This window comes from Oryza sativa, chromosome 7 (assembly GCF_034140825.1).
Source record: "Oryza sativa Japonica Group chromosome 7, ASM3414082v1".
NCBI lineage: Eukaryota > Viridiplantae > Streptophyta > Magnoliopsida > Poales > Poaceae > Oryza > Oryza sativa.
This window is the reverse complement of record NC_089041.1, coordinates 29,591,678-29,604,766: the sequence shown is the minus strand read 5'-3', so window position 1 is coordinate 29,604,766 and position 13,089 is coordinate 29,591,678. Positions and strand designations below refer to the sequence as shown.

General features: G+C 45.4%; 2 protein-coding genes across 2 annotated transcripts; both read right to left on the bottom strand.

The window, feature by feature from the left end:
• Positions 1-247: 247 nt before the first annotated feature.
• Positions 248-7,033, bottom strand: LOC4344366 (probable protein phosphatase 2C 33). Its single transcript, XM_015792322.3, has 7 exons — positions 6,569-7,033; positions 6,281-6,452; positions 5,986-6,203; positions 5,727-5,834; positions 5,494-5,619; positions 5,137-5,375; positions 248-865 (listed from the first exon to the last, which is right to left on the bottom strand). The coding sequence occupies exons 1-7, from the start codon at positions 6,776-6,778 to the stop codon at positions 643-645; spliced, it is 1,296 nt and encodes a 431-aa protein (XP_015647808.1). The 5' UTR covers positions 6,779-7,033; the 3' UTR covers positions 248-642.
• Positions 2,491-4,452, bottom strand: LOC107281799 (uncharacterized). Its single transcript, XM_066312455.1, has 2 exons — positions 3,043-4,452; positions 2,491-2,809 (listed from the first exon to the last, which is right to left on the bottom strand). Exons 1-2 carry the CDS (start codon positions 4,316-4,318, stop codon positions 2,775-2,777), a joined length of 1,311 nt encoding a protein of 436 aa, XP_066168552.1. The 5' UTR covers positions 4,319-4,452; the 3' UTR covers positions 2,491-2,774.
• Positions 7,034-13,089: the final 6,056 nt, after the last annotated feature.

Here is a 13,089-nt window from a genome sequence, read left to right as displayed (position 1 = left end):
TCGGCGACGATGCCCATGGCTGCCTGCTCCGCCTCACCATATTCGGCCTCAAGTACGACCACCAGGGGGAACTGCACACTTCCATCCACCGCACCAATGCCTCCTACATTGTCTCCAAGCATAACTCCTCCTTTTCTCCTGTAGCATTCTGGATGTAGCACTAGTTATTCTTTGCTCCCCACCTAGTAGCTTCTATTCTGTTTAACAACCACTTGTTAAATAAATTCAACACACAAAGAAAGAAAGGTGATTATTAAGTACTGTATATGCTTGACAATTAATTTGATTCCAGCAAAGTACATTAATTCATCCATTACAAAGAGCCTTCTGGTATACTAGCTCAAATAAAAAGTCACACACAGCATTAGGCATGCCCATTCCTACACAATACACACTAGAGGATACAATCCAAAACTACAAGCTCCAAGTTATGTGAGCTATTTCCTCAAGAATATTAAAAGAAAAAAAAATCCATCAGAGTTGTGCGCAGACGATAAACCGGTTAGCAGCAGCCAGACATAGTTTATACCAGGCTGAGGATGCAGTTAGTTTCAGAAAATAATAATTCAATCCAGCAACTTATTATTCCATCTTTAGTTTTTACACTCAACATCAACCTTGTCCAGAATCCCCTGCTCTGTTTCACCTGCACGCTGTAGAGTGGCTTGATCTTTTACCCTCCATTGCGTCTTTCTTTTTTCGACACTCCAAACAAAGATATGGACCTCCCCAGGGGGCGCATGGGGAAGAGCAGTAACTGCCTCCTTTCTCAGTCATCATACTTTCAAATGGTTCTTGGTCCACCTGGCAGATAGCACATCGAAGAGGTGCCGAGGTTGCTTTCAAGGACAAATTCCTACCCAACCTGCAAGACCAAGGACTGGTTGTTAATGACCACCTCATATGAGCAAAAAATACAAGTAATTTGAGTTATATAATCAGAAGTAGATAACTAGGCACTGGCGTAGCTTGAGTAAGAACTGTGAAATTTTCAGAAGACCTTCAGAGCACTCAAATCCTTATCACCACTAAAAAATGTAGTTTGTTTTCCAGGCTTCAATGAGAATTATCTATGCATAAGACAAACCAAAATATAGGACGGTGTACCACCTCCAGGACTAATTTCAGATGTAGGTGCTGAAAGAGTTTGGATACAACGCGCAGGTGTATTGATCTCATCCAGTTTACATATATACATGCCGGTACAGCTCAAGAGTGCCAACGGAATCCTAATAAAGTGGATCGTAGACTGAGCACAGCGGAAGAATAGGTCAGAAAGAAACTGTAATCTAGCCTATCCTTATCTACATGATCAGCCATCTTGACACCCCCCCGCAGTTGGTGCGTCGTCGACGATGCACAAACTGGATCGGAAATCTTCAAACAGCGCTGTGGGCAATCCCTTCGTCATGATATCGGCGAGCTGTTGTCGAGTCGGAATGTGCACGACGCGGATGTCCCCAACGGCCACCTTTTCCCAGACGAAGTGGACATCCAGCTCCACATGTTTAGCACGACCATGATGAACTGGATTCTTGGACAGGTAAACGGCGGAGATGTTGTCGCAGTACACAAGCATGGCTTTGTCGAGCTTGACGTGAAGTTTGCCGAGAAGGTGATGGAGCCAACAACATTCAGCAGCCGCGTTCGCCACACCCCGGTACTCAGCCTCGGCACTGGAGCGAGACACGATGGACTGTCGTTTGGAGGACCACGACACCAAAGAGTCGCCGAAGAAGACGCAGAAGCCGGACGTCGAGCGGCGTGTGTCGGGGCAGCCGGCCCAGTCCGCATCGGAGTACGCGGTGAGCGATGGTGTAGAAGAACGCCGGAGTTGCAGACCTTTGTGTGTCGTGCCACGAACATAACGGAGGATCCGCTTTACAAGTGTCCAGTGCACGTCCCGCGGCGAGTGCATGTGAAGGCAAACCTGTTGCACAGCGTAAGACAAATCCGGCCGTGTGAGAGTGAGGTACTGGAGTGCCCCGACGATGCTACGATAGAACGTCGGATCACTGTAGGGCTGCCCTGTCGTACTGGAGACCTTGGCCTTCGTGTCGACAGGTGTCGGCGCCGGCTTACAGTCTGCCAGGCTGGCACGATCAAGTACGTTGCCGGCGTACTGCTCCTGTGAAAGGAAGAAGCCATCGGCCGTGCGGCGCACTTGGATGCCGAGAAAGAAGTGCACCGGACCTAAGTCCATCGCGAACTCAACTCGGAGCTGGTTGATGATGTGCTGGAGAAGACGTTGTGACGAGGCGGCGAGACAATGCCATGTGCGGCGAGGAACGAGCAAAAGATGGTGTTGTCGAACTCACGTCCGTTGTCCGTCTGAAACGCCAAGATCGGCCGTCCGAATTGCGCCCGAACGAATGCATGGAAGGTGAGGAGCGTGGGCACGACGTCGGACTTGCGACGCAGTGGGAATGTCCATACGTAGTGAGAGTAGTCATCAAGTATAACGAGATAGTACTGAAAAACCAGAACAGCTCAACACAGGCGAAGTCCATATATCACAGTGCAAAAGGGAGAAGAGAAAAGGAGAAACAGTCGAGGATGCAGTGAACGGGAGGCGAACATGTTTTCCAAGACGACATGAGTTGCAATTGTGAGGAGAACTCGGTTTACAACTAAAATTAAAGTTATTCAAAATGCGAGAGAGCGCCGGCCGGCCAGGATGCCCCAAGCGATCGTGCCAGAGGTCGACGGAGGCATGGAAGCCAGAAACAAGTGGCGTGGCAGCGGAACGCAGCGGATAGAGATCGCCAGGGCTGTCACTGCGGAGAAGAACCGTCTTGCTGCGAAGATCCTTGATGGAGAAACCGAGAGGGTCAAATTCAACAGAGACAGAATTATCGCGAGTAAGACGACAAACAGAAATCAAATTTTTAATCAAAGATGGAGAAAAAAGAACGTCGCGAAGATAGAGAGGGGAGGAAGAAGAAGTGGGGACGGTGGCCGTGCCCATGCACTGCACGGGTAAAGAGGCGCCGTTGCCGACGATGATACGAGAAGTAGAGGGGGCAGTGGAGGAGAGCATACCGGAGTTGCCAACCATGTGAGTGGAGGCCCCAGTGTCGAAAACCCAATCCGTGGCGCTCGGCGGAGTCGACTGTAGAGACAGGCCGGTGAGAGCCTGGTAGAGCGCCGGCGGAAGCGTGCCGGCCGGAGCCTGCTGCACCACCATGGACTGCTGCGGGGCGGCACCAGGGCGAGAGCCGAGAATGCCAGGAGCTGACGAGGTGAGAGGGAACCACGCGATGGGCCAGGCCTGGACAACGCCGGTCCATGGGTTGACCCAGGATGCCATGGGCGCACTGGAGTTGCCGGAGGGGCCAGAGTTGCCGGAGGTGCCGTCGGCGCGACCAGCCTGCTTCTTGCGTTTGTAGGGGCGACCGTTGCCGCCAGTGCCGCCATTGCTGCCAGTGGCGCCGGTGGCAGGTGGAGCAGATGCGGGCGTGGAGGATCCGACGGCGGGCGCGTTGGAGGAGGCGCCGGCGGATCGCGAGGCAGCAAGCAGGGCGGTGGTCGCGGCCTTCTGCGCGCGATTGGCGATCCAGACCTCCTCTTGGAGGAGGAAGGACCGTGCTTGGAGGAACGTCATGGGCGGCCGTGCCGCGGAGATGGTGGAGACGCAGTGGGCAAACTTGTCGTTCAGCCCGCTCAGGAGGTTGACAACGAGATCCTGATTCGTGAGAGGCGAGCCAACGTCGCGCAACGTGTCTGCCAGTACCTTGATCTTGCCGCAGTACTCAGTGATGGTCATGTCAGCCTGGTGGAGAGCGTGGAACGCCTGCCGGGTCTGGACAGTGCGCTGGACGACGTTGTCAAGAAACTGGGAGCTGATGGCGTTCCAGGCGGTGTAAGCGTCGTCGTCCGGCTGGATCACAGCGGAGAGGAGGTCGGGGGAGAGTGTGGCGTAAAGCCATGAGACGATGCAGGTGTCGATCTGCGTCCACTCGGCGTCGTCGAGCTTGAGGCGGGCGTTAGTCGTGCTGTCGATGTGATCGAGGAGGCCGAACTTGCGGAAAGCAATGGTGAAGAAGGTGCGCCAGGTGCCAAAGGTGGAGTCGCCGAGATCAAGGATCACGGGAACATGGGACTTGATGTGAATGAGTTGCGCTGTCGCCGCCGAGATGGCCACAGAGCCTGCCGCGAAGGGGTTGACATCGTCGGAGGAGACAGAGCTCGACGCCATAGAGAAGAAAGAATGGAGAAGCAGCGGAAGATGATTAGGATCGAGAAGAGTCTGATACCATGAAAGAGTTTGGATACAACGCGCAGGTGTATTGATCTCATCCAGTTTACATATATACATGCCGGTACAGCTCAAGAGTGCCAACGGAATCCTAATAAAGTGGATCGTAGACTGAGCACAGCGGAAGAATAGGTCAGAAAGAAACTGTAATCTAGCCTATCCTTATCTACATGATCAGCCATCTTGACAGGTGCAAAATGCGAAAATAATAAGGGTAAAAAAAATTGGTTGGTCTTCTGTGACCAGCACAGCTAACAGAACGGCAAAATGCATTTTTCTTTAACATGTTCAAATCAGCTACTCAGTTATAACCTATAAATTATAAACAGAATGTGGTATTACAAAAAGAATATGGCGCACAATCTGTTCTCAAGTTTGACAGAAGTGATGTGATAGTGTCAACAATAGAACAATAGTGTAAATAGAAGCACAACTCAGTGTCTTGGGGTACCATTATAGATGGATCAATAAGAAATGCTAAACTAAATCAGTACTGCACTGGTTTCTCAGACCCAAATTCCAGATTTAAAAATAGTAAGTAAAATTAAAATGCACAGTTGAAATCTGAAACTATAAGAGGACAATGCAGGTGGTACAAAGTTTCATGAGTTCTCATACATGTGAATGATGGTCAAAAGTGTCAATAGAAACTTGATTAAAAAAGGACATATAACTACATAAGCCCATGAGAGATAAAACATGCCTCCAACTGATCAAGAAAACATGGTAATCTTACCATGCCATACTAAAGATGGTCAAAAAATCATTGGTTTAAAATACCTTAACAAATAATAAAACTTACTGAACTATGAGGATGGAATTAACTAACGAGTACATGATGGTATTGATGGATCATAGAAAAAGTAATTAGAGCCTACCTTTCTTCCAACATTGCAGAGCCTTCTTCAAATAATTCCTCCACAGAGCCAAAAGAGGCAGACTTGCCTCCAAGCTTTCCAATTGAACTGTGTGACCTTCTACCGAAAAGAAGAGACTTGAACTTGCTCTGGTTTCTCTTTGGGGACAACTGCGGCGATGTCAAACGATAATCGGAAGGGATGATATCAACCACCACACAAGTGGTGTCATCTTTCAGCCCACTTTTTTTGAGAGCTTGCTGCATGAGTAAACGTAAAAATGGATATTAAAGTTTGTAATTGAGTCCACCATGCCAAATACTACGAGCAACAATGACATGTATAAGTACTACAGGCTACAGCCACATGCAGAATTACCTTAACCACAAGCTTTGCAGCCAGTTCTGCAGGTAAACCTCGGCATGCCTTTGCTGCTGCTTCAGAGGGTAGTGCATCCCATATACCATCTGATGCGATGATCAACCTTCCTCCAATGTTTGAGAGCTGCAATTACCGAGTAAGAAAGTGACAACCTTGAAAAAGAAATTATACTACAATACACCATAGAAAAAGAAGCTAGAAATTGCATCCACTTTCTAATAGCTACCCACCTTCACTTGCTTCACATGTGGAATCGGCACAATGAACTCCCCGACATCCATGTCCCCGATAGATCTTGAAAGGCACAGGCCACCTGGCCAGCACCGGAGAGGACCAACCTAGAACAAAGCATCAAACAACAACAATGCATCACAAAACAGAACATGGCCGACTGGAAACAAAGCTTCACATAGCAATGCATCGCAAAAGCGAAGCCTCTCTTTTTTTCAATCTGGCCATCATCTACCAAACTGCGGGGCGAATTGGTACCTCCTGGCCGCCGAAGAGATTGAGGCGGCCGACCTCCCCACCGCTGGCGGTAACCCGCTCCCGCTCCTCGGCATTCTCTTCCAGGCGGTGGTCGACGGTGAGCAGCTGCACCTCACCACCCTGCGTGTCCAGGATGCACCGCGAGTCCCCGACTGACGCCACCGTGACCGTGAATCCATCGACGACCACCAGCGTTGCGGTGGTCCCCGACACCTCCCCTGACCAGTAGATGATGTATTAGTTGCGGGGATCTCAAGAGGCGTCAGTCGTGAGCAAACGATCCGTCCGGGCTCACCCTTGCGCTGGAAGTCGATGTCGGCCTTGACGAAGCCGGCGACGAGCGCCCGCGGCAGCGCCTGTAGCCAGTCGTCGCGGCCGATGTCCGGCGGCAGCGCGCTCATGACGTGCTCGAGCAAATGCTCCTTGCTGTAGACCGCCGCCGAGACCCCGTTGTGGCCGTCGAACACCTGAGGCGAAGCAAGCAAGCAAAGACGGACGGATCCAGCGCGTGACATGATGAGGAGGAGTAGTGAATGAATGAATGAATAAAATGGAGTAGTAGATCAAGGAAGAGGAAGGATACCGCGAAGACGGAGAAGGCGGTGGAGGTGTCCCCGGGGACGCGGAGGCAGTCGGGCTTGACGAGGAAGTAGTCCTCGCCGCGCTTGGCGAAGCCGGCGTGGCCGTAGCGGAGGGAGGGGCGCTCGGAGCCCCCGGCGCGGAGCTCGCGGCCGATGAGAGTGGCGAGTGGCAGCGCCGGCGGCAGCCGCCTCTCCTTAGCAATACCAGCCATCACGTCGTCGCGTCGCACCTAGCTAGCTAGCTAGAGCTCTAGCTCCCCCCAACGCCTAAAGGAGGAGGAGGGCAGCATTTCTGGCCGGCGCCGGAGAATGAGACGGAGAGGTGGGATTCGGATCTGGGATTGAGTGGCTGGGTGGGATCAAGGAGAATGAAATTGGGGATTTGGGAGTAGTAGTCTTGTGTTGTGTTGGGGACACAGCCTGTGCCTGCCTGCCTGCCTGTGATGTGCAGGAGTGAGAGAGTCGATAGAGAGGAACAGCGCAGGACAAGCAGGGGCAGGTATAATTAGGAAGCTTGTCATATGAGGTGGATTCATTAACTACCAACTTAGGGCCTGTTCACTTTGTTGCTAAAAAAAATCATACCAAAATTTTGTCATAGTTACCAAAATTTTGGCAACTTACCAAAATTTTTGACAAGATTTCTTATATAGTTATCAAAATTTGATAGCAAACTAAATGTAGCCACTTTTTTAGCAACATTACCAAAATTTAGTAAAGTTGAAAATGGCATCAAAGTGAACAGGCCCTTGGACATATATTTAGATTCGTATCTAGAATTGAGTTTTTTTATCGAAGGAGGGTAAGTACTAGTAAATACATACTATAGTGTTTCTTGGTATTTCTAGGTTCTTTAACAATACTGGAATACTAAAAAATATTATCCGTATTAAGTATCCACCAACGTGTATGATTTCAACCTATATACTTTACGTGCTTCATTTCTCTTCGCTCTACTTCTCCCCGTCCTCCCTACCTCCTCATCTATCTCCCTTCTCTTTTAACGTGTCTCCTGGCAGATATGGACTTGGACATTCTAGTGGGTCCGGGGAAACGGATCGAGAAATCTATGAGATAGATGATGAGGGAGCTCATGAGCGCCATAGCAACGGGTGGCCATGGGTGGACCAAATCGATGTTGATGCCAGCGTGACGGTCAGAGGTGGGAGAGGGTTGCGAGTGAGGGATGAAATAAGGGATTTGCTACGCCTCTTTCCTTGACCATGATGCGGAGTAGGCGAGCTGCCACGACGATCTCGTCTTTGTCCTTGGCAACTTTGAGTAAAGCTACGGTGATGAGCCTATCCTCCCTGTTGCGTTCTTTCCAACCATTATTATTTTATCTTAAGCTCGACCACTCTACCGTAGAAAAGGGAAGGAAGGAGGGCTTGCTGGAGAAGGGTCCAGCCTTGCTAGGAAGTAGTCATCGAACATGGCTGAATAGGGGGAAGGAGGATAGAGAGAGGGGATTTACGAGAAATGGAAAAGGGGATTGACACTTTGCACCGGTGAGCGCAACCATTTTTTGGCTTGGTACCTATGTGGAATTATGTTTACTATCTTGGTACCAGTCTTGATACCCATAGATATCATATCTGGTACCTGTCGAGGATTTATATCCCAACTACAGTATTTGTAAAGTATATGTATCGCTGGAACCAGAGTATTCGCAAGATTAAGATAAAAAAGATGAGAGACAAGAATTTTTATACATGTTCGGACCTCTTATATAACTGGTATGCCGAAACCAATGTTACCTTTAAATACCTTAATGTATTTTTATAGGATTGAAATACATGTTTAAGGTATTTTTATAGGATTCAATCTTTTATTTTAAATACTTCTTAAGGTATTTTTATAGGATTAAAATTCTCTGAATTTTCTATGTTTTTAGTACAAATCGAAGTGGCCTCAAAGGAAAGCAAAATGATTAATTAAGTAGTAGTACTGGACTAGGAGTGGTGAATTTGCTTGAATTGTGGGGTTCTGTCCAGGGCCAGGCCATATATATGTGGTTGCACTTTACAGGCATAATTTCATGATCAATAATAGATGGAGAAAGGAGTTCTATCCCGTTTGTTACTCTACTCTACTACTAGTAGCAATTGGCAATGCAATGTCAGTTGAGCATCCCAAGTTAATGGCGAGGCTAATACTAGCTCTACTGGAGGAGTACATATTAGTCCGACCCGCTTGTTTTTATTCGGTTTATATATATCGATATGTTGGCCGAGTTTAGTTTCAAAATTTTTCTTCAAACTTTTAATTTTTTCATCACATCAAAACTTTCTTACACACATAAGCTTTTAATTTTTCTGCCACATCATTCCAATTTCAACCAAAACTTCTAATTTTGATATTTTGATGTGAATTAAACACACCCGTGGTGTGACTAGAGAGAGTGTGTAGCAGTGGTGAAATATAATTTGTTTTGTGTGGGCCAGTGGGACTGGGGCTGGTAAAAACATGGATGGATCGGGTCGGGGAGGACAATCAATCAATTATTATCATCATCGATATTATGTAGGAGTAGCAAAAAAGAGATTGAGAGACAGGCCGGCAGACCGACCTCCAAATTGAAAAAGGCGATGGAAAAGGTGCAGAGGGCGAACTGGAAAGCAAAGCAAGGAAATCGCAGCCTATTGAGAGAGCTTTCGTTTATTTATTTTTTAGCAAGAAAAAGAAATTTGGAGAGGTGGGACGCGTCAATTAGGTGGGAGCTAGGAAGGACGGCAGAATCATTCCCCTTCCTCTACTCCTACCTGCTGCCTGGAGTATGGTCATGTACACACAACGCCGTTATTAGTTTGGCTAGCTAATGACCCTCATCGGACGAAGAAAAGAAAAGAAATATAGTATCTGCCAATCCAACTCATGTCAGTTAGTTAGAGGAGGATCAGAATCTTATCTGTCAGTTAAGAGGGATCAGTTGATGGAGATATATGTATATGTATGTATGCATGTAGTAGTAGTATATATGCTGGATACAGCCGGCCGCCCGTCTGATCGATGAGATTAAGAAACATAACTGTCCGTATACATTCCTCCCAGCCCTATCTACTGAAAACTCACGATGCTATAGTAGCAAGATGATATGAAGAACAGCTTATTAAGCCCTTTTAAATTGGAGGATTGCTATAGGAATTCTGTAGAATTCAATTTAATTTTCAAAGGACTTTTTTTTCATATGAAACTCTTTGATTCATAAGAAAGTATAGGAAATTTTTCATATGATTGTATTCCTATAACTCAATCTCATAGGAAAATAAGTAAGAGGACTAATTTCTTGGAAACTTTTCTTTGCTCTGTTGTTTGCTATGGTGCTATTAATTAAAGGGACCCTCTTCATATTTCATGTGTGTTTTATTTCTCCAGAATGAGGGAAACATGGCACTTTAAATCCTGTATTTTTTTTCCTCTCCTTCGCTTGAAAGGACCCTTAGCAGGCAACAGATAGAGCAATCAAGTTTTTATGCTGCAATATATACGCCATTCTAGTAGGCAGCTGTCTTTCTCCAGCCTCCAGCCTGCAGCCTTGTGCTGACGGTGCCAAAGCCAACAACGCACTCACTACGCGTTACCAACTAATTCTAAGTTCTCGTCCAAATCTAGTTAGGACGAACCAAAGAAAGAGGAGGAGGATTTTGTTGTTGGACAACCTACCTACATACATGTATTATAGTACTAATAGTGGAGTACTCCTATATGCAACATGAGACGGACAAATTAATCGGTTGGAGACAAGCAAAAGCAAGCGTCGTCGTGGCGCCGCGCTCTTCCTCTTCGATCGATGGATCGATCGTTCATTGTGTGTGTCCTCCTCCACCTAGCTTTTTTCATTCCACGCGCCCCGGCTGTTGCCCGTGCCTGATCATAGTGAGGTTGTGAGCTCGGAATCGTCCATTTATTAGCAGTTCAGAAAGCTATAGCTAATTAAAACCTGATCATCAAAATTGACACAACAGTAATTAATTCTTCAGATGTACCGAATGTTCCAATTAATTGGCGATGTTTATACATACAGAGCCTTAATTACCTAATGAGTAAAGTCCATCATCGGTCCCTAAACTTGTACCGCTGTGTCATCCCGGTCCCTAAACTCGCAAATCGACCCGTTCAGGTCCTCATACTTGTTCGACTGTATCATCCCGGTCGCTAAACTTGCTTATCACTCGTTTAGGTCCTCCAACTTGTTCAGTTGTGTCACCCCGGTCCCTAAACTTGGATTTGAATATCATCTGGGTCAAATAGGACGGTCTAAAGACTTTATATTTAAAAATAATTCATAACTTTTTCATGTGAACTCTAATGAAGACAAACTTAATATCAAACTTGTAGCCCTCGACGCGATCTACAACTTTGTGGTTGAATTTTTTTTTATTTTAAGTCATTTTTTTTATCCCAAAATGTAATTTTAAAATTAAAATTTCAAAATCTATAAACATGCAACAATATTTTGGGACCCTAAACAGTTTTAATTCAAAAACTTTTCAACTACAAAGTTGTAAGTCGTGTCGAGGGCTACAATTTTGACATAAAGTTTGTCTTCATTAGAGTTCATATGAAAAAGTTATGAATTATTTTTTGATATAAAATTTTAGACCGTCCTATTTAGGGACCGGGGTGACACAACTGAACAAGTTGGAGGACCTAAACGAGTGATCTATAAGTTTAGAGACCGGGATGACACAGTCGAATAAGTTTGAGGACCTGAATGGTCAATTTACGAGTTTAGGGATCAGCATGACACAACGGTACAAGTTTAGGGACAGGTGATGTAATTTACTCTTACCTAATCAACTGACATCATCGTTGCTAGTACTACTTCCGACTTTTTTGTTGCTCCTCCTAGCTCGTGCATGGCATCAAACGAAACCAGCGTTTAATTTGAGTTCCAAAGGAAACCTCCTGCAATATACTCCTACAATACTACTCCCTCCTTTTATACTTGATGAAGGCTGAGTTTAGTTCCAAACTTTTTCTTCAAACTTTTAACTTTTTCATCACATCGAAGCTTTTTTACACACACAAACTTTCAACTTTTCCATCACATCGTTTTAATTTTAACCAAACTTTCAATTTTGGCATGATGTAAACACACCCGAACTAACCAACGTAAAAAACGGAAAATGCATTTCTTTAATCCACCATGCATGCCTTAGGAGTATCTCTGGACATTACCCTCGTCTTCCCGGCCGTCAATCAATAGGGAAATATTGAACCTAACCTCATGTTCCTAACGAGACTTGAATCCTGACGAAGTTGTTGGGGCTGTTTGGTTCCCAGCCACATTTTACCATTACTTGCCAACAAAAATTATCACACCTTGACTAAGGTGAGGTGATCAAATTGTTAGCCACAACTTACTAAGCCTAAGGGAATCTTGCCACACTTTTTTGAGCCATTGACACGTGGGACCCAATTTGTTGGAGGGGAATCTTGTCACAACTGTGGCTACAACCAAACACCTGTCAAATTTGCCTAACCTTAGGCGTGACAAACTATGGCAAAGTGTGGCTTGCAACCAAACACACCCTTTCTCTAGAGTTAGGCAATGCAATACCCTTTCTCTAGAGTTCATCAGACCAGTCAAAGATGCTTAGTTTCAGACCGCGGACCAACGTCCCGGCCATATCGGCCCAATTTTGTCTCCGGATCGACCAAATCAAGCAAGGCCCAGATGAAAGAAAAGGATCGGGGATGTTGAGCCCGTTTCAATTTACCCAGCCTATTAGCTAGCCAATAATGAGTTTCCCTTTTATCCTTATGAAAACTACTCACTCCGTCCTAAATATTTAACGCCGTTGAGTTTTTAAATATATTTGACCGTTTATTTTATTCAAAAATTTTTGCGAAATATGTAAAACTATATGTATATATAAAAGTATATTTAACAATGAATCAAATGATAGGAAAATAATTAATAATTACTTAATTTTTTTTAATAAGACGAACGGTCAAATATGTTTAAAAAAGTCAACGGCGTCAAACATTTAGGGACGAAGGGAGTATTATGCCGGTGTAGCTATGGAAGACAAATTTTGAGCCATTCTTTCTAAGAAAAAACTGCATACCATTATAGTATGGGTGTTTCGCTATAGAGAAAAAAACAGAAAGACTGGGTGGCATTTTCTGAACTAAAAAAATTGGGTGCCGTATCTAAAACCGGGCGACCTCTTTTCGTGTGGCATATTATTATATTTTACCGGAGAAAGAACATTATAAATCCTCCTTTAGGAACTGATGAAATTTGTGTAATTTCCACAAGAATTAAATTAATTCCTGTAAGAAATACGGTATCTTGTACTACCTTTGTTTTTTAATAGATAACGCCGTTAACTTTTTCTCACATGTTTGACCATTCGTCTTATTTAAAAAATTTAGGTAATTATAATTTATTTTGTTATGAGTTGTTTTATTACTCATAGTATTTTAAGTGTGATTTATATCTTATACAATTGCATAAAATTTTTGAATAAAACGAATGGTTAAACATGTGAGAAAAAGTTAACGGCGTCATCTA